General features: G+C 41.8%; 1 protein-coding gene across 16 annotated transcripts in view; it reads left to right on the forward strand.

The window, feature by feature from the left end:
- Window positions 1-19,746, forward strand: part of FBRSL1 (fibrosin like 1) — a 796,611-nt gene extending 776,865 nt beyond the window's left edge. For 7 of the 16 annotated variants that reach the window (XM_077293351.1, XM_077293343.1, XM_077293349.1 and 4 more), the window contains 7 exons: window positions 731-760; window positions 1,110-1,181; window positions 3,561-3,693; window positions 10,407-10,490; window positions 11,075-11,158; window positions 11,861-12,086; window positions 17,039-19,746. In XM_077293351.1, the coding sequence (XP_077149466.1) occupies window positions 731-760; window positions 1,110-1,181; window positions 3,561-3,693; window positions 10,407-10,490; window positions 11,075-11,158; window positions 11,861-12,086; window positions 17,039-18,281 (1,872 nt within the window). In that variant the 3' untranslated portion in view covers window positions 18,282-19,746. The remainder of the gene's footprint in view (window positions 1-730; window positions 761-1,109; window positions 1,182-3,560; window positions 3,694-10,406; window positions 10,491-11,074; window positions 11,159-11,860; window positions 12,087-17,038) is intronic. The other 9 variants (XM_077293352.1, XM_077293346.1, XM_077293356.1 and 6 more) reach the window with 6 other exon arrangements.
- The last annotated feature ends 2,413 nt before the right edge of the window (window positions 19,747-22,159 follow it).

A 22,159-nucleotide genomic window follows, 5' to 3' on the forward strand; every position in this document is an offset into this window, starting at 1 on the left:
TATTCTCCTGTTTCATGAAATCTGGAGAGCTCTGAATTGAGCTTTTATGCTGGCCTTAGACATGATAAGCTGAAAGGCTGACCTTGAAATCCAACATGCCTGATACTTGTTTTGTTGGAGAGCAGGCAGATTGAATATAACAATATTAGAAGTATATAGTGAAAAAGCGCACCTTGTAACACAATGACTACAAGATGAGTAAAGAAAAGATGAGATCGAAGAATATTGCCACTTCTTCAAAGCTTTGTAGTATGATCATTTCCATCCATCCAGTTGTGCCATATTACAATATGTGAATATAGAAGTGCGGTGGTTACCATATGTAATCTGCCCTGATATTTTACAGGTGTGCTGCCAGCTATCCTTTTGAGATCTATGTGACTCCATCATCATAACATTGCACACATGTGGCCCATTTTATAGATGACCTGAAAAATATTGTATGATTTAGTGATGTGTGTCAACAGGTTATTCGGTTTTCTTGCTGTCAACATAATCCAGTCATATAAAATGTCAGTGTTTCTATAAGGGGCTGGTATAGATCGTGAGCAGAGTGTTTAGTTCTTGTTTAATAGTTTTACATAATTTAGCATATCTAAATGATCAGAATGTGATCTGCATCAACTATTTATATAAACCCGAAATATTGGCTAGCCTGGTATTCCTTTGTATTGTTCTATCAGCCACTGCAACAAACGCACAAAGACTAACCTATCAGTTTCTCTTGCAGGTTACAGACCCATACAGGACATCTGTAAGAGTAAGTGTGTCTATTCTAATGCAGACCATAGTATTCTAATATGAATTATCATAATAATGTTAGACACACAACTGCACTCTCCTTCTCTTACCTCTGTCCTATGAAATACACCTGCCGAGTATCCCTTTTACTCGAGGTTCTTTAACAGCTGTGCAGTATACATCTGTAGTGAGTTAGCCCACTTACCATATCCATCAAGTAATTCATAACCAAATGTACCCGAGCATATAATGGAAGCGCTACAGATAATATAAGGCTAATGTAATAAACTCAAGTCTTGTGGCCCCAGTGAACGATCTTTGGCACAAAGCCTTTCCCGTGCTCACTTGCGTTTTCCTTGCTTTTGCAGAAACCAGGCAAGTGGTGTGCAGTACATGTCCAGATAGCGTGGCAAATCTACCACCATCAGCAGAAAATGAAGGTAAATGCCATGTGTTAGAAATTGTGCTTCTGAAGTTATTCTGGATGGCGAACCCTTCTTAAGACCTTCATCTATTAAACTCAGTGGTACAAATGTCAGCTTTGTGTTATGCTTTTCAAACAAATCCTCGGGGATTTATGGAGAAAGCCTAAACCAGTCTTTAAAATGATGTACTGTTAGTGTAGAGAATGGCATCGGTTGTGTAGAGTCAATTGGAGGAAGGCTGTGACAGCTGGACATAAAATTGGTGCAGTTGAGGCAACTTCAGTTGAGTTTAGCTGTAAGTCTGCAAAGAAATGTAAAGGGGATGTAGGCACTTATTCCACATGGTTGTGCAAACAAGCGTTTGTATTGCTCTTTTCTCAAAATGGACATGAAGCACAGCATGCACTATCCTTAGATCTGTGGCAGGTATATATGCAAAATATATTATACGTCTGGTTAAAGCAATGCTCTCTAATGTATCACACGCATCCTGCAGTCTAGAGTCTCTTAGCAAACTGTAAGTTGTACATAGCAATTTGTAATCTACCTGTCAGTAGAGCTGAGCAATTTGATTTGTGCTGCCCTGGTCTGGCATGCAGTCCTCCATTGTAACCGGTCCTTCACTTGTGCACTCCGCATCCTCGGTGCCTCTGCCTGCTAACTAAACACTGTGATGACAGGTCCCATGAAGCCTAGTTACTAGGCCTCACATACTATGTTGCGGGGCTCAGTAAGTACCAGAGGCGCCCAGGATGCCAGCCTGAGGATACGGTGTACAGAAGTGGAGACTGGCAAACGTTTTTTGCATGTTGAGGGCGTTGGTGTAGGGCTACTCTGCTACATTGACATTGCAGTAACACATTGCAGTATTAGATGTAATGATTGTGTTGGATTACTTGTCACTGGTCACATGTGACACTTGCAAAAGACTTGCGGTAAATGCAAGTTGCACATAACATGCGAGTTATCGGCAACTTACCGGTCTTATTTACTGCAATACCAAAGCTCGAAAATAAAGCTCGCACACAAGTTACACAAATGTTTTCTTTTTCAGAGAATTGCTGTGGTGAGACACATTTCACCGTGTAGCCATAGTCCCATGCTAAGAATATATGCTGGGATGTATTTTTGTGTAGATTAATATTCGAGAATTGTAAAACGTTATTTTAGCATTTTAAATGTACCTATAATAAAGTTGCATTTGATTGTTTCTTGGGTTTTGGAGCGGAGATGTACAGCAATGGCGAACATTTCAGGAAAATATAGATTGTTTCATTAGTTCTAGAGGCTCAGAACCCCAAAGTCCTTGTTAAGCTAGACACCTTGTTGACCGTGGTTGAATTTCCTTGAACAAGACTCATCCCAATGCATTTAGGTCTTCCATATGTTTGGCAGTATAGGCGTAAGCTCTCCCCTGCCAACATACTACGACAGCAATTAGTAAAAGCCTTCGCTTTCCTTACAGCAAGAGATTCGCTTCTGATTCAGTTTTGCTATTTCTGTTGTAGAGATAGCTTTTAGTTCCAGTATTTGGCTTAGCTATGACAGCATCTATAGTCTGGATATTTAGTAGTTGTCTGCAATTTTTTCATTTGTTTTATTTATGACCTGTAGTTATTGTCTTGTAATGTGCAGAATTGTTGCTTCACTGTACCAATACTCTAATTATAATAGATGGCCTACAGGGAATAACCCAAATAATGAAGGAGCAAAGCCTTAGACCTTCGTGGCGTGGTTCAGTGCATTGGTGGGGGATGGTGCCCCTGTGCTCTAGGCCTGCTTTGAAACGAAGCATAAGTATTTAATACCGCTCCTGTGGATCAGTAACCTTTTCACAAGCTCAGAGAGAAAATTGAGTCTGACAGTGCCGGAGGTGTTAATCAAAGTATCTCTGGGTCAAATGATATTCCAAGGGCATATGCATCTGTAAAACCTTAAAATAAATAAAAATTCTTATTTTTAGAATATTGTTGCAGACATGTATACCATATCCTAATATGCTGATATCAGTATAATAAATCGCCTGAATAGAGCAAATTGCTGGGAGCAGCAACCTGTTAACATAGAAAAACCTAAAAAGCACATGTCCAACACCGTTTCTGACTTTAGACTAAGAGGTAAGAGAAGGCAAGGATGTGGAAAGTGATTGAACTGTTCTTGGCCTTTTCATTATTTGTATTTCTTTGCAAGTAAAGCAGAGTTAATAAATTTGTTCCACAGAATGTGTTTTTCTGTGATACTTCTAAAGGTTAAAAACAGTTGAATATTTTCGAGTCGCTTCAGATGTTGTGGAAGTCTCTGATAATTTTTTATAAGAGCCATGACTTAGAGCGTTAGAAGTGTCCTTTTTGTGAGTAATATATTGAGCTCTTATGTTGTCTCTGTTTTCTGTAGCAGATGCAGATGGATCCGCATAAGCTGGACATTTGTGGCAAGCTTGATTTGTTCAGTAGACCACCTGCCCCCGGAGTGTTTCCAGGGTTTCCTTACCCACATGACTTAGCCAGACCTCTGTTTTCCAGCACTGGTAAGTTAGGAAATAACATTACTCGAGGAGTTATATTCTGCGATGATTGCAAATAAACTATGTGAAAATCAATGAGCTCTGCCTTGATTAACATCCTATCACCCGAGCTCTTACCTTCCTGACCAGACCAGGTCAAATCTGAATTGTCATTTTTTGAAAAACTCTGAAAGCTTCTACAGCTTTTTCGTGACACATTGTATTTTAATGGTAACATTAGGTCCATACAAGTTGCATTTTATGTATAAAAATAACTGAAATTGACATTTTGAAAAACTCAATTTTTCGAACTTTGTTTTAGTAGGATACAAATTCAATCATCACACCACAAAAAAATAGTTAAAGGGAGTTTGCCAAGAGCTTTTCCACTAATATGAGAGCATCATAATGTAGAGCAATGTATCACTTACTGGGCTGCTTTGTCATTTTGATTCAATCCCTGTTTTATCTGCTACAGATCTACCTGTTCCCTGAATACTTAGATCTATATAACACCGCCCACACCACTGATGGTCAGCTTTCTGCCCATATACAGTGTACACAGAAAACTGCACTTTTGGACATGCCTAAAAAGATGGTACACTGCTGGGAAAGAAGCCAGATGGGAGTCTAAAATCATTTCATCTGCCTCCATAGCGTTTTACACCTATTCCATTATAGGAATTCGCAGGTGTAAAAACGCAGGCGAAATCTACACAAAATCTGCAGAAAACCCGCAGGTAAAACGCATTCATCGTCATTTTACCTGCGGATTCTGCAGAATCCACGTGGAAAAATCCACAATGGAATCCGCAACGTGTGCACATAACCTTATAGTGAATGATTCCATCCAGGGTTTCTTCTGAATCTTACCTTTTGGGGATTTATATGGAATGCCAACATAAGTGCTCAATGTAGTGCGCAGGATAAATGTGAGCCTGGTCTTAGCGCAATATTTGGGAGGCAGAATGAACAAATCAACAGCAGTTCAAGAAATGTGTTTGGTTTTTTTGGGGTTTTTACTATCTTTTGCACCATTCACTGTGCGTTGTAAGTGAAGTAATAAGAAAGCTTTTGTTCTTCTGGTCATTAGGATTACAGTAATGCAAAATTTATATAGGATTTTGGTACTTCAACACTAAAAGCACTTTTTAAAAATTATATATATATTTTTTTATTTTATTTTTTTGCATCAGAGGATTTTGAGAGCTAAAGTGTTTCTATTTTCCTGCCAAAAGTCATGTTACCTTGTTTTTTGCGGGATTAATTTTAATTCAACAAGACAGTATAGGCAGGCACCACCGCCAGGGATCACCTATAGCATGCTACAAAAAAAGCTTATAACCAAAAACAGAAGAAAAGAGTAGCATGCATAGAAAAGGGATCTCCACAAAATTAGATCAAGATATAACAAATTTTTATTAAACCACACATAAGGACACGACATAAAGCCATTAAAAACAATTAAAATTGCAACACATAGCAAAGTAAAGATGAAACCAGACCTATGATAGGGTCAAGCCGCAGTGTCACCCCACACAAACTACCAAAACCGATCCAGATATGGGAAGTTTAGGGCTACAGTACTACCCACTAGAGCTAAAGTGTTTCTATTTTCCTGCCAAAAGTCATGTTACCTTGTTTTTTGCGGGATTAATTTTAATTCCTACCATAATAAGGTTGATTTTGATCATTTATAAGTTTTTGATTGCTTTCTATTCTGAATTTTGGGGCACAAAGTGAACAAAAAAATAGCAATTCACATATTGTTTTTATTTATTACTAGATGGTGGCCTGATTCTAACGCATCGGGTATTCTAGAATATGCATGTCCATGTAGTATATTGCCCAGCCACGTATTGTATTGCTCAGTCACGTATTGTATTGCCCAGTCACGTAGTATATTGCCCAGTCACGTAGTATATTGCCCAGTAACGTAGTATATTGCCCAGTAACGTAGTATATTGCCCAGCCACGTAGTATATTGCCCAGTAACGTAGTATATTGCCCAGCCACGTAGTATATTGCCCAGCCACGTAGTATACAGCACAGAGCCACGTAGTATACAGCACAGAGCCACGTAGTATACAGCACAGAGCCACGTAGTATACAGCAGAGCCACGTAGTATACAGCAGAGCCACGTAGTATACAGCAGAGCCACGTAGTATACAGCAGAGCCACGTAGTATACAGCAGAGCCACGTAGTATATTGCCCAGCCACGTAGTATATTGCCCAGCCACGTAGTATATTGCCCAGCCACGTAGTATATTGCCCAGCCACGTAGTATATTGCCCAGCCACGTAGTATATTGCCCAGCCACGTAGTATATTGCCCAGCCACGTAGTATATTGCCCAGCCACGTAGTATATTGCCCAGCCACGTAGTATATTGCCCAGCCACGTAGTATATTGCCCAGCCACGTAGTATATTGCCCAGCCACGTAGTATATTGCCCAGCCACGTAGTATATTGCCCAGCCACGTAGTATATTGCCCAGCCACGTAGTATATTGCCCAGCCACGTAGTATATTGCCCAGCCACGTAGTATATTGCCCAGCCACGTAGTATATTGCCCAGCCACGTAGTATATTGCCCAGCCACGTAGTATATTGCCCAGCCACGTAGTATATTGCCCAGCCACGTAGTATATTGCCCAGCCACGTAGTATATTGCCCAGCCACGTAGTATATTGCCCAGCCACGTAGTATATTGCCCAGCCACGTAGTATATTGCCCAGCCACGTAGTATATTGCCCAGCCACGTAGTATATTGCCCAGCCACGTAGTATATTGCCCAGCCACGTAGTATATTGCCCAGCCACGTAGTATATTGCCCAGCCACGTAGTATATTGCCCAGCCACGTAGTATATTGCCCAGCCACGTAGTATATTGCCCAGCCACGTAGTATATTGCCCAGCCACGTAGTATATTGCCCAGCCACGTAGTATATTGCCCAGCCACGTAGTATATTGCCCAGCCACGTAGTATATTGCCCAGCCACGTAGTATATTGCCCAGCCACGTAGTATATTGCCCAGCCACGTAGTATACAGCACAGAGCCACGTAGTATACAGACTTAAAATAAAAAAATAAACATACTCACCTTCCGAAGGCCCGTTGAAGTCCTGGCCCTGTGTGCGGTGCACGCGGCAGCTTCCGGTCCCAGGGTTGGTATGAGCGCAGGACCTGTGATGACGTCGCGGTTTACAGCATCTGAAGGGAACAGCTTTCTTCTGCATTATAGCGGTCATCTCCTATAAGAATTCTATCCTAAACTGTACCAAACTTTCAGTTCTGTGGTTACCTACAGTAGAGGACATACTTCTAAAATATCAGGGGCAGTGCTAGTTGTAGCCGAAGACATGGTGTGTCAATAGAGGAGCCGATTGAGTTATCATTAATGAGAAATATGAAGAAAAAGAAATAGTGGCACTCACCAAGCGATGCGTTTAAAAGTCCTTTTATTCTCCCACCTGTTTGCTCCTTGCACCTTCGTGTACACCCGCCGCCCTGAGGTATGTCCTCCCTCCACTAAGTGGGAGAATAAAAGGACTTTTAAACGCATCGCTTGGTGAGTGCCACTATTTCTTTTTCTTCATATTTCTCATTATGGATTACTTTTTGGTTGAGCACCGCAGTGCGAGTTGAAACCACCACCACTTCATGGTTACATGAGATATTGGCTTGTGCAGCATTTTGTCCTACCATCCATCGAATATCGCCTTACCTAGTGCCGTTCTATTTTTTTTTTTTTTTCCTTTTTTTTTTTTGTGGACTGATTTATCATTAAGATGACATTGGAAGAGCCCAGAGAGCCTAATGTCAGCATTACAACTTCTGAAATATTCTTTGTACATTCACAGAGTGTGTCACCTGTCTGCTGGCTGCATAATGGAGGCCAAAAAGTTAAAATGCATGGTGTTGTCTGGTCAGGCTTGTAGCAGTCTGTCACTGCGCCCTAATGGGAAAATATCATGGATGTGTGCTTTATTAATATCAGCTACATGTGTGAGAAAGGACATCAGTTTCATAACAACCATTTGCTATTCGCCCTTCTTAAAGTCTATTGAAAGTAAAATTGGCAGATTACAGGTAGTAAGCGCCAGGCTCCCAATTTAGATAGCAGAGCCCAGGCGTTGCAGCATCAATCAGAGAATAAATAAAATGCCTTCCGCACAGTATCTGTGTCATCCTTCTCTCCTTATCAGACAGGAATGTCACTGCATGAGCCATTGCTCTGGCTGAGCTCCCTTGTTACTCAAGGGTGCGCCATCTATCTCCAGACTTGCCTTCTGTAAGATGGATGTGCAGCCGCTTGAGAATTGTTCCATTTAATAAGCACAAGACAGCTCTAAGGGCTCTGCTGCCGTCTTCACTTGGAGAAGGCTTATTTTATTTATTTTTTTTACAAGCCTGGAGTGAACAGCGCTTAGAATCACTCCCTGCACTGAGCAAATCCCTATTATTAACAGTCTGAAATCTTCAGGGAGCAGAATAGCCAGGTTCTGGTGCAAACACTGTTCTCTGAAGTGGAAAATGGTTTAAAGCCTTCGCCAGCTCAGTTTGACTTTGTAGAGCTGCTTGTCCTTGACCTAGAAGAAATCATTTCTGAGACAAAGCTGGGCAGTTCCTGCTTCTGTTCTAAATGAAAGAATAACACCTAAATATGAAATGCCGTTTTCCTCAAAGGCCAGACACTAATATTTGACTGTTGTATATAAAAGAAAATGGCTCATACGGCTACAACAGTATCACTTCTGGAGGTTTTACCAGATCTAGAATTAAGGGTCTGTCTCTATTTGTTCCTCAAATTGTGGTGTTCATACTCAAATTCCATGTCTGGTATTGTGACACTTCACCAAATGCACGCAATTTCTTGAAAAATGCACCCCCTATTTTAAACAAATCATAAACAGCCCCCTTGGATTTTTTTTTTGGGGGGGTGGGCGCGGTGGGGTGGCACGGGGGCTACAACTTAAAACTGTCGTAAAAAGAAACTATTTGTACCCCATCAGACTCGTTGATCTTCATCACTTTGACTTTTAGAAGCTCTGGCCCTATAGTTACTTTTTAAAGAAATTGATCGAAAAAGAATAAAGACACGTGTAAAGCTAACCGTAGACCTTCTTCCATCCATGATGCAGGAGTCGATTTATGGCTCCAGAACAGACTTCCACACTGGTAAAGTTTAATGTAATTTAGCCTAGTTAAATTTCACTTCTAAGAGCAGAAGAATATGTATAAACTGCAGAAGTACCTGCTATGGCATGCCTCGAGTATTCCTAAAGCTTTTGTTTTCATGGAGAAGTTGTGGTGACAAGAAATAAGGAAAACAGCCTTTTATTGTCAGGCCAAAATGAAGTGTGGGCCAAGTACGAACCATAATACCTATTAGGCCAAATTCACATGTTCAGTATTTGGTCAGTATTTTATATCAGTATTTGTAAGCCATAACCAGGAGTGGGTGATAAATGCAGAAGTGGTGCATATGTTTCTATTATACTTTTCCTCTGATAGTTCCACTCCTGGTTTTGGCTTATAAATAGTGAGGTAAAATGCTGACCAAATACTCAACGTGTGAACTTAACCTTAAGTTACCTTCACATTAAGCGACGCTGCAGCGATACAGACAACGATGCCGATCGCTGCAGCGTCGCTGTTTGATCGCTGGAGAGCTGTCACACAGACCGCTCTCCAGCGACCAACAATGCCGAGGTCCCCGGGTAACCAGGGTAAACATCGGGTTACTAAAAAAAAAAAAACAGTACATACTTACATTCGCGTCCCCCGGCGTCCGCTTCCTGCACTGACTGAGCGCCGGCCCTAACAGCAGAGCGGTGACATCACCGCTGTGCTGTACTTTCACTTTCACTTTACGGCGCTCAGTCAGTGTGGGAAGCGGACGCCGGGGGACGCGAAGGTGAGTATGTAGTTGGTTTTTTTTACATTTTACACTGGTAACTAGGGTAAACATCGGGTTACTAAGCGCGGCCCTGCGCTTGGTAACCCGATGTTTACCCTGGTTACCAGTGTAAAACATCGCTGGCATCGTTGCTTTTGGTGTCAAACACGACGATACACGCCGGTCTGACGACCAAATAAAGTTCTGAACTTTGTTCAACGACCAGCGATATCACAGCAGGATCCTGATCGCTGCTGCGTGTCAAACTAAACGATATCGCTATCCAGGACGCTGCAACGTCACGGATCGCTAGCGATATCGTTTAGTGTGAAGGTACCTTTAGACTATGTTCACACCTTGTGAAACACCAGAATGCTTTTGTTTTGATGCAATTTCACAACATGGCACTGCAGTTAACACACGACATTCAGTCTTTTACTTTTTTTTTAAAGTCGCCTCCAACAATTTAATACCTCGCAGAACTGTATTCAGATACCCTTTTTTTGCTGTATAAATGTAGTAAAAAGGGTAGCTTAGTAAAAAGAGACACTTATTCTTTTGGATGTGTGTAGGGAAGTATCTGTACCTTGAGATTCTGCTGATTTGTGCATGACAACATATAACATACATGAGACTAAAGGTAAATGTATGCCTTTCTCTTTAGACTACCCTGTCAGACTTGGAGTGTCCCATCGACGTTTTGTTAGATGCTTGTACAATTCATTAGACTGTTACATTAATCAGTCATTTTACATACAAAATATCTGGAAATAACCAGCACAAAGAAATATTAACTTCAGATTGTTGAGTGAGGATTGTTTGCTTTATGCCCAGGTCCAGCACACCATGGAGCCACAGCATTTGGACCTTCTCCACATCACAGCAGTTTCCTGCCCACAAGCCATCTGGCGGGTAAGTGTAAGTAAAATCCACTCCTCAGTTTCACGTAATTGGTGCCCGTGCTGTCATTATGGTGGTTTAGTTGATGGAAGGAAGGTGAGAGAACTGCACGGCACTAGAAGACACCCTTCAGCTTCATGACCTCTATTAAGTGAAATCTCATACTTCACTTCCTGGTCATGTAGTTAATCTGCATGACTTTCAGTAATTTTATTTTCCAATATTTCAATGTTGTGGAGATTAGATTGATTTTGGGTCCATCTTCAGTGTGGTGGAACTCTTGATTATCTGATAACTTAGGGATGCCCAAAGTACTGGAATATTGAAATATTATTTTCTTCATATTTTATACTCAGGGCTATTAAACTGCTACTTTGCTATTTTTGTCCTGCCCACTTAATCTAAAAAAATATGTATCTTTATTTATTTTGGCTGTCCAGAAATCGCTGCTACATAAATAGGCAGCATTGACAGGAGAATCCTGAAGACAAGAAATACTAAGCCCAACCCCTACTTATAGAGCATAGTGAGGGGTCAGGAGCGCGTTTCATTCTCTAGTGCTCTTGGATAAACGCCTCTTCAATCCCTGTTTGCCTTTCCAGATCCATTTAGCAGGTCAAGCAGCTTCAGCGGCCTTGGGAACTTAGGCAGCAATGCCTTTGGAGGATTAGCCAGTCATGCTCTAAGTAAGTACTGGCTCAGAGTTTTGCAGTCAATTGTAAATTAGACTGGGTACGTCAGTATAAATCCTTGCATTTTGATTGGTCACCTGCTGTCCCAGGGTAGATGAGTAGTAATCATTTCTGGGTCACTCGGGCGCCTTTCATTTGCATATCCGCTGAAGTGCTGCAAGGCGATTCTAAATGTGCTTTGGTGGCAGTGGTGCTGTGCTTGTGATTTGCATAGTAGTGCAGCCAGAGAAGTGTTGACACTGATCTGTAGTGAACGCATTTCAAGACACAAGGTATAAGTAACTGAACATCTCCTGCTAAGCAGTGCAGGGGATCTACAGTGTGACATTGAAAGCAGCAGTGCCTTTACTTCGCACCATCACCATTGTCTAGAAGGAAATCTTCATAGAGGGTGCATTATGTCCACCACTAAAATTTATCTCTGCAGCTCCTTTGCTGCTTCTCTGCATGAGCGCAATACATTTTAAAAAGCTTATGTAGGCTCTGTGAAAGCACACATGCACTGCTCATACTGTACCCTTGTTCTAGATCTTAAAAGCCTTTAGACCTACTACAATTATTGGGATTACACGTTTGAGCGCTTGTATGTGATTTCCAGCAGAGCAATCTCCCTGGCACTGCTGCTTTTAGGCCACGCTGTTTAGTGATTTTCTTTCCTCAATCATAATGGAGGTTATATTTCCATACTCTTAACAGCTCACAACAGCTTGTTCACTCACAAAGAGAGTCCAACTCTGCAGAGCTTCACCAGCCCCCACGAGCCATGGAACCGACTACATCGGACGCCACCATCTTTTCCAACACCACCTCAATGGTCGAAGGTCGGAGACCCAGAGCGAAGTTCATCTGTGAATAACCACGAGAGAGACAGGGAAGACAAGAGGGATATCTCACTCACAAAGGATGAAAGAGACAAAGAAAGGTATGTCACCACCCCGAGCCATAACTTTTATTTGTCACATAGGCGTATGAGAGCTAGTTTGCTTGTGTCACCATTTTCCAAGACCCATAACGCTTTCAATCTTTGGGATATGGTGCTGGCTTATTTTTGCACTCTGAGCTGACATTTTTACTAATACCATTTTGGGGTAGATGAAATGTTTTAAACTCCTCTTCTTGCATTTTATTGCAATGTTGCGGCTGCCAAAAAATGTAATTCTGGTGTTTTGATATTCTCTCTCATTACGCCGTTTACCAGTCGGATTAATTTACTTTATAATTTGATATATTGGATTTTTACATATGCAGCAATAGCAAATACCGTGTTGCTTCGAAGACAGTGTCTTATATTATTTTTTCCTCCGAAAGATGGGTTAGGTCTTATTTTCAGGGGATATTTTCTATTTTTTCAATGAACAGTCCACATTTATTCTTGAACAAAAAAAAATTAACATTTATTCAAATGTAATCATGTTAACACACACTGCATATACACGTGTATACACACACACACACACTCTGCACATACAGTACATATCAGGCTGTTTCCTTTTCAGTTCCTCTAGACTCTTGGAGTTAAATGACCTTTAGTGACATCGTGGTCACATGTCGCAGAAATATGCTTGATAGTACTTTATTTCTTATTCGCAGGAATGTGTTTTATATTCAATGTTTCCGCCTATTAGGGCCTTTGTAGAGTATTATCTGCACGTGGAATGTAGAAGTACAACAGAGGCGTCAGCGTTGCCGATGTAATTGCTGTGCATTAGCTGCACGTGGAATGTAGAGATGGGAACGCAATGCTGTCACCTCAATTCTACCTTCCACGTGCAGGTAATACTTGACAAAGGCCCTAATAAGCCGAAAAGTTGTATATAAAACAAATTTCTGTGAATAAGAAATAAAGTACAACAAAGCATATCTCTGTGACTTGGAAATATATTTTTTAAGTATAATTTCTGTGACTGATAAAATTACCCCTTTGGCTGCCAAAAATTATTCAAGATCATTTTAATTTTTTTCTCCTCTGAGCAACTACCGTATATACTCGAGTATAAGCCGACCCGAGTATAAGCCGACCCCCCTAATTTTGCCACAAAAAACTGGGAAAACTTATTGACTCGCGTATAAGCCTAGGGTGGAAAATGCAGCAGCTACCAGTGAATTTCAAAATTAAAAATAGATACTCCATACCGTTCATTATGGCCCCATAGATGCTCCACATAAAGCTGTGCCATATATAATGCTCTGCACCGTTCATTATGGCCCCATAGATGCTCCACATAAAGCTGTGCCATATATACAATGCTCTGCACCATTGCCCCATAGCTGTGCCATATATATAATGCTCTGCACCGTTGCCCCATAGCTGTGCCATATATATAATGCTCTGCACCGTTGCCCCATAGCTGTGCCATATAGTGCTCTGCACCGTTGCCCCATAGCTGTGCCATATAGTGCTCTGCACCGTTGCCCCATAGATAGCTGTGCCATATAGTGCTCTGCACCATTGCCCCATAGCTGTGCCATATAGTGCTCTGCACCGTTCCTTATTGCCCCATAGCTGTGCCATATAGTGCTCTGCACCGTTGCCCCATAGATAGCTGTGCCATATAGTGCTCTGCACCGTTGCCCCATAGCTGTGCCATATAGTGCTCTGCACCGTTGCCCCATAGCTGTGCCATATAGTGCTCTGCACCGTTGCCCCATAGCTGTGCCATATAGTGCTCTGCACCGTTGCCCCATAGCTGTGCCATATAGTGCTCTGCACCGTTGCCCCATAGCTGTGCCATATAGTGCTCTGCACCGTTGCCCCATAGCTGTGCCATATAGTGCTCTGCACCGTTGCCCCATAGATACTCCACATAAATCTGTGCCATTGCTGCTGCTGCTGCAATAAAAAAAAAAACCGACATACTCACCTCTCTTGCTTGCAGCTCCTCAGCGTCCCGGCATATTCACCTGTCCTCGTTCCACACGCCAGGCGTCGCGCCATCTTCCCGGCGTCTCTCTGCACTGACTGATCAGGCAGAGGGCGGCGCGCACACTATATGCGTCATCGCGCCCTCTGACCTGCACAGTCAGTGAGGAGAGACGCCGGGAAGATGGCGCGACGCCCGGCGTGTGGAACGAGGACAGGTGAATATGCGATACTTACCTGCTCCCGGTGTCCCGCTCCTTCCCCCGGACAGCTGGTCTTCGGTGCCGCAGCCTCTTCCTCTATCAGCGGTCACCGGCACCGTCATTAGAGAAATGAATAGGCGGCTCCGCCCCTATGGGAGGTGGAGCAGCCTATTCATTTCTCTAATGAGCGGTCCCATGTGACCGCTCAGGGGAAGAGGCTGCGGCACCCGGAGACCGTGGGACGGGCAGGGGGAGCGCCAGGAACGCTGGAACTAGGTGAGTATATGACGGTGCTCACCCGCCGACCCCACCACCGATCATGACTCGAGTATAAGCCGAGAGGGGCACTTTCAGCCCAAAAATTTGGGCTGAAAATCTCGGCTTATACTCGAGTATATACGGTACTTTTGTTTAGTGAGCAAGCATATTCCATTACAATCATGGTCAAATGACCGTGATGTCGCCAAAGGTCCTTAAACAGTCTTAACCTCAGATTATGAATGCTGAGGGTCCCTAAAGATAGGGCGGGCTTTGAGAAATTTTCCAGTCCCCCTCCTTCTTTCATTTTATGGCTCTGCATACCAGCCTGTCTTCACTTTAGTTCCTCTAGACTCTTGTCCTTAAGCAGTCTTAAACCTTACATAGAAATGCTGGGTCCTCTCAGAGAGTGGGGGCCCTAGGCAATTGACCACTTTCCCACTCCTTAAGTGGCGGTCCTGACTGTAGCTATGGCTTATTTTTTGGAGTAGGGCTTATATTTCAAGCATGTTCCAAAAATCCTGTAAAATCATACTAGGGCTTATTTTCAGGGGACACGGTACTTTTTTTTTTCAATTTTTATTTTTAATGGGGCAAAAAAAGGAGTAATGTGAACTTTTGTTGGGGGTGGGGATTTTCATATTTTTAAACTTGATACTGTATTTAATATTCCCCTTAGGGGACTTAAAGATACAATTGTCTAATCAGTTGTGCTATACATAGCCGTGCATTAGCACCTCTATGTATAGCTAAAAACACAATCTCCTATGAATGCCAGCTTCAGGCTGTGATTCACAGGAGAATCGTCATGACAAGCACGGAGGTCTTCAGCAGACCTCTGGCTGTCATGGCAACCCATCGGTGCCCTGCAATCACATTACGAGGGCGCAGATAGAATCATGAAATGACATGCCCATTTCCCGGCTCGTGTTAAATGCCACGGTCAGTGATTGCTACCGCTCCGCCCATGGCTATTAAAGGCACATGATGGCTGATAAAATCAGCTATCATCTGCCGGAAGAGATGTGGGCTTGGTGCATCAAAGTCAGAGACACAACATATGACATAAATGTACGTCATATGCCGTGAAGGAGTTATATAGTCACTTAGCGCCTGCTTTACCAGCACCACCTCCGGTAACATGGGCATTTATTTCAGTTTGTATCTCCATGTACAGTGTCTGCTAAGGATGCAAATTATCTAGTAAATGTGATTAATAGTATTGTTTTTATCTAAATTTTTCAGTAATTGTTTCTTCACAAATGCACAGATTGCACACAGAATGTAAATGGCTGTGCTTGGGGCATGGACAGTATAGCCATATGTATCACCACCTGCTGCACACTAATTTTCGGCTTTTTTTTATTTTGCTTATTATCAGAAATATGAAGTACCAAGAGACAGACCTGTCCATAGCCCACTCTTGTAGGGGAGAGCATGTAGTAAAACACATTTTACTGTATTTTTTTTTTTTTCAGCAGGATGAATGGGAGATGTATCTGAGCATCTGAGGGTTATTTGAATTACATTGTATGGGACTGGTGTGTGTGTGTGTGTGTGTGTATGTATGTATGTGTGTGTGTGTGTGTGTATATATATATATATATATATATATATATATATATATATATATATATATATATATATATATATACATATATACATATGTACACATACACATATACACGATCTCTTGCAGATTATAAAACGCACCCCAAATTTTGGGGAAGAAAATAGGAAAAATTTAACATAATTATATAATTATGGTGCGTCTTAGTCTCTTATGGTAGCTTACCTGGGGGGCAACGGCGTCAGTGGTGCAGGGTCCCAGGAGACAGGGTTGCTGATGCAGGAAGCTGGTGGAGGTAGGTGTGGGGCAATGCTGCCGCCACAGGGGGCTGCGCTGACATTGTGTGAAAGCCCAGAGCCCCTGCATTTTCCATGGTTTTCACTGTGGTGAACTTCAAGAAAATGGCCGGCGGAGGCATCACATGCACAGTTTGAGATATCTGGAGCCGAGATCTCGGTGCAGAGATCGAAATCTGCACATGCGCCGCCTCCAGCGGATGTTTTCCCCGAAGTCCTCCACCTTGAAAACTATAGAAAGTGCGGGGGGCACTGAGCTTTCAAAAATGTCGGCGGGAGCCCCACACTGCTGAACACCCCTCCTACTAGCCTTGAACCCGCAGCATCACCCCAATACTGCCACCGCCAGCTTCCTGCAGCAGCGACTCTGGAACTCCGCTCCACCACAGCCGGTAACCTACATTCGGATTATAAAATGCACCCCCATTTGTTGAGGGTAAAAAGTTGGTCTTCTAATCCCAAAAATAATATATATTTGTAAGATACATACATATATACTGTATGCGTGTGTGTGTGTGTGTATATATATATATATATATATATATATATATATATATATATATATATATATATATATATATATATAATTTATTTTTTTTATTTTATTTTTTTTTATTGTGAAAAATATATATGTGTATGTAAAACATATGCCATTTGGTATTAAACATTTTGTCTTCTTTCATTTAGGGACATCTTGGATAAGAGCAGACATCATTCTAACAGATCTTCTCCAGCCTCTGCCCCAGTTAGCCACCAAATAAGTAACCTCATTCGCAGCAATAGCCAGACATCCAGTGATTCCCTCCGACAAAGCAGTCTAGGGGACAGATCCAAAGATATTGATCGAGATAGTGTAGATCGGCTACGAGACGTTCCATCTGGAGAGCACAAGATCAAAGAAAGTCGTTCGCCAGTAAAAGAAGCCTCAATTCATGAAAAAAGGACGATAGAAGACAGCAGTAAACCAGTTATACAATCTGTGTCGCCTTATGGTAAACCAATCCTAAGTGAAAGTTTGAAACTGAGCAGCTTGGGAAAGGATGCTGAAAGGAAGCCTGATCTGCAAGCAGATCTCCAGAAAATAAAAAGTGATGTCAAGGTCAAGGAGGAACGCAAGGAGGATTCAGATGTGTTGGTAGTTGGCTCAGAGCCTCCTCACCCAATCAGGACAATAGAACATCAGCCACCTCACCCTTCAGCTTCCCTGCATGGGTTATCTTTGCACCATTCAATGGCGGCCTCTATGCCAATCCCAATGAGTAGTGTCCACCAAATGAACAACTTGAATATGATGGACCGGAGTAGAGTAATGACTCCCCTTATGGGTATGAGTCCCCTTACTGGCAGAGAAAGGCTTCCACATGCAGGTTTTGCCTGGGACCCTGTAAGAGATCAATTACAGAATGCTTACCGCACCCTGGACTTGCAGCGGAGAATGGATTTCCACTTGCGTGCTGACAGCATGCACAGATACCCAGGAACAGCTGCTGCCAGCTTTTATGATCATGAAAGATCATACCGAGATCGCGAACCTCATGACTACAGCCATGAACAGCTCATAGAGGCAAGGCGAGAACAAGAACGATTACGTCACGCGGATGAGAGAGAACGCATGCATCTAAGGGAAGAGATAGAAAGGGCACGTATGCACCATATTCACCCCTCTCCACTTGAGAGCCATCTGGCACATATGCCCTCCTTCATGCCACATTTAAGCAGTGTACCCTATCCTAGACTCAGTCCTTCAAGCGCCATGCACAATGGGATCCTTAACCGGACCCCTCCCACAGCAGCACTAAGTGCACCCCCACCCTTGGTGCCTGCCAGCAACACAAGGCCCGCCTCTCCCAGAAGGACTAATCCCCTCACAAGTTCAGACACACGGGACTTCTCACCTTCCAGAAATCCTAAAGAGGTTGAGGCTCGATAGTCTGCTCCTTAAAAAAGGAGAAAAATAAAAAGGACCCACAGGAATCAAATACCATGAATTTTAAACTTGTATATAAAATCTTTTACGAAAAGTGCACTGCTCAAAACCTTTTTTCTTCTCCTGTTTTGTAAATGTAAATTTGTAGGCTAAGCACACTTTTTGTTTTTTCTTTTCTTTTTTTTTTTAATCCGGGTGGGGACATTTCAGGGGTGATAAATGTTCCAACCTGGAAACAGTGTTCCACTCTAAAGGTCTCTGGTCATGTGACATTTTTTTGACTTGGGAGGCTCAGTAGCTTTTGGGAAGGATTTAGCGAGGGACTTTTTAAATGGATTTTGTAGTTTTTACAGTATTTTGTTTTTCGCTACGGTGTTCCTAGTCTCCTCCGACAAGAAGAAAAAGGCACATACAAAAAAATTCTTTAATTTTATATTAGTTGCATTTTGCTTCCCGTGAGGGAGAAAAAAAAAAGTAAATCTGTCCTTTTCATGAAATTACATAAGGGTTTTTCCCCCCTTCATTACAGGAGGTGTCTTTTGAAACACAGCAATGCATATTTATACTGATATGTTAAAGATGCCTCCAGCACTGAAGGGTCATAATGAATTACTATGTTTTCCTTTATTCTACAGCTAACAGATCAACACTCTTGCTATGATTTTGAACAGAGATCACAGATCTATTATTAAAATAATAAGATTAATGTACAAAACAGTTGCTTTTTTTGCCTTATTTTATCATAAATTGTTAATGTTATTTTTTGCTCTTTTTTTGGTTTCTGGAAAAAAAAATTTAAAGATTCTTGCAGGATTGTATATATTCATTTGTTACTATGCCTCATATGAATTGGATCCACCCCAGACTTTGTGACATCCAAACGCGAACAGAATACACGGATTTCAAGGATCACACTCGCAGCTTCATTTACACCTCGTCATGTTACTATGCAATGTGAGGCGGGTCCTGAAAGAGAGAATTTTAATCTCTCCCAATTCTGGCCCCACCCTCCCTCTCCCCTGTTTCTTGGCCATCAAATACCCACCACTACTTTTACAAAAACATATAAAGAGCACTTGTTGACTTGGAACACTGGAAGAACCAAAATGCATCAAGTTGAGTTGGTGGAGAGAGCAATGAAAAGACTGACACAACTTCTCCCCTTGCCATCATTATTGGAAAGGTGGCAGGTAGCTTCCACCTCTAATTGCCACCTCAGCCGGGCCAGCGAATGGACCTGATTTATTTTCCTGTGAACCCTTTTGTGCTTTAATCCTGTGCAGTGTTTTCATTGAAATCTGTATACAAGAGCGGTAGATTCTTAGGAGTGCACAAAAGCAAATATATATAAATATATCTATACTATCTATATATATAAAATGGTGGAAAGAAAAATGTTAAACCATGAGCAACAATCTTTTGGTCCCTTTTATTTTTTATTTTCTACAAACATGATCCTGCAGTTGGATACTTTGTCTCTCGTTTCACTCTGTTTTAACACCTATTTAATTAATTTTGTTAAAGCCAGAAAAGAATTGTTATAATTTTACTCTGATGTGCAAATTTGGCTTTTACTGTAGGGAGCCGATATTGGTCAGCTCCATATGAATTCTTGTATGTTTAGGTTCACCTCTAGTTAACCTATGTTCATATAGTACAGAACCTCTGCTGTAAGGATCTCAAGAGGATATGATCTCCTACTAGATGAAGAAGGCACTCCTGGCAGCCTATCAGAAAGCATACATAAATTTTATTACTCATATTTTTCTTTGAGCTGGAAAGATTTGATGAATGGGAACAGTAATAACAGGATTGTTATTTATGGTAATACTAAGTATACTTTTTTTCTTTCAGTTTAAATATATACTAAACCCTAACTTTTTTTGGAAGGTGGTGTGAGGGAAAACACACTGGCACTTTTAACACTGAGCAGTTTCAATTTGCTTTACATTTCTTAAAGGACCTTTCACCAAATTGTTCATGTTGCACTGGTGGCTGGAAACCAAAATAAAACATCTGTGTTTATTCTATTTTGCCTCTCGATTGCAGAGAGATTGTCAAGTCCAAGTGGGTGTTATCAGAGAGTTTTCACTGTGGGTGTGTACTTCAGCCTCCTATATGATGCTGACCAATCGCAAGCAGGCAACAACTTAGATGTGCAGTAGGTCCTATGATGTAATCATGGTCAAATTACCACAGGTCCTACCAGCCACAGTGTGCAGGCTGAAGATTTACGTTATATGACCGCCTAACTTTTCCCTTAGGCTAAATAGCCCTGTGTAAAACTGACACAGAACATGTGTGGGAAGGGTTGTTTTTTTTGTTTTTTTAAATCCTAGGAAAATAGTTTTAGGTTAGATTAACACATCATTGTTTCGTTTTTCATACTTGGACTGTAATGCATGGACTGGCCGTGGGTTTCTTGACCCAAACTCGATGGCTTCATATATGTAGCCAGTCCATTCATCGCAGTCCAAGTATGAACCATGAGCACTAATATGTGAATCTGTCCTTATTTGCTATGACATGACCCCACCCACTTGTACTGTGCTATAAACTAGTGCAAATCTGTGGTCATCTCTTACAATCCTGGCAAAAGCAACCGGATACACCATAGATATACACATGCAATGGCTTGAAAAAGTATTCACCCCCTTAGCTTTTTATCTATTATGTTACATTACAATCTGTGTTTAAATATTTTTGTAATCAGATTTGTGTGTGCGATGAGCGAACGTGCTCGTATAAGGTGTTACCCGGGCATGCTCGTGTGCTTAGTGTTTTCAGCGTGCTAGAAAAATATGTTCAAGTCCCCGCAGCTGCATGTCTCGTGACTGTTCGACAGCTGCAACACATGCAGGGATTGCCTGTTTGTTAGAAAATACCTGTGTTGCAGCTGTCGAACAGCTGTGAGATATGCAGGCGCAGGGACTCGAATATATTATTCAAGCACGCCATAGTCATTCGGTTAGCACCCAAGTATGCTCGGACTCAGATAACACCTTATCCGAGCATGTTCGCACATCGCTAATCTGCACTCTTGTCTGTTGGTAAGGTGAAGTGAGAAAAATATTGACTTAAATTACATTTATGGGATCAAATAGCTAAAAATTGGCATGTGCTTATGTATTTACCTGTTTTGCTATGAAGCCCTTAAGAATTTCTGGTGCAAGCAATTACCTTCATAAGTCACATGCTTAGTGAAAGGATCCACCTGTGTGCAACGATCACATGGTCTGTAAGTATATACATACCTTTTCTGAAAGGCCACAGAAGTTGCAACACAAGTAAAGAAGAGGGACCAATAACCAAACAACATCATGAAGACAGAGGAGATCTCAAAACAAGTTAGGGACAAAGTTGTTGAGAAGTTAGTAAGGCTTAGCTTTAAAAAAAATATATATATATCCCAATGTGATGATCCCCCATAACACCATCAAATCCATTATCCTCGAATGGAAAGAACATGGTACCACAACAAACCTGCTAAGAGAGGGCTGGGTAAGAAGGCCATTAATCAGAGAGGCAGCACAGAGACCAAAGGTAACCCTGAAGGAGCCACAGAGTTCCCAAGCAGAGACTGGAGTATCTGTTCATATGACCACAATAAGCCGTACATTCCTAAATAAAGGTAGCCTTTATTCAAGAGTGGACAGAAAAAGCCTTTACTTACAAGTAAGGCTTGTTTTGAGTTTCCCAAAAGATATGTGAGAGACTCCCGTATGGAGGAAGATGTAGTCAGATGAGACCAAAATGTAACTTTTTGACCATCGAGGTAAATGCTATGTCAAGTGCCAAACCATCACAGCTCATCACCCCCAAAACAGACAGTGAAACGTGTTGGTGGCAGCATCGTGTTGTGAAGATGTTTTTTGGCAGCA

The sequence above is a fragment of the Ranitomeya variabilis genome, chromosome 1 (assembly GCF_051348905.1).
Source record: "Ranitomeya variabilis isolate aRanVar5 chromosome 1, aRanVar5.hap1, whole genome shotgun sequence".
NCBI classification, from domain to species: domain Eukaryota; kingdom Metazoa; phylum Chordata; class Amphibia; order Anura; family Dendrobatidae; genus Ranitomeya; species Ranitomeya variabilis.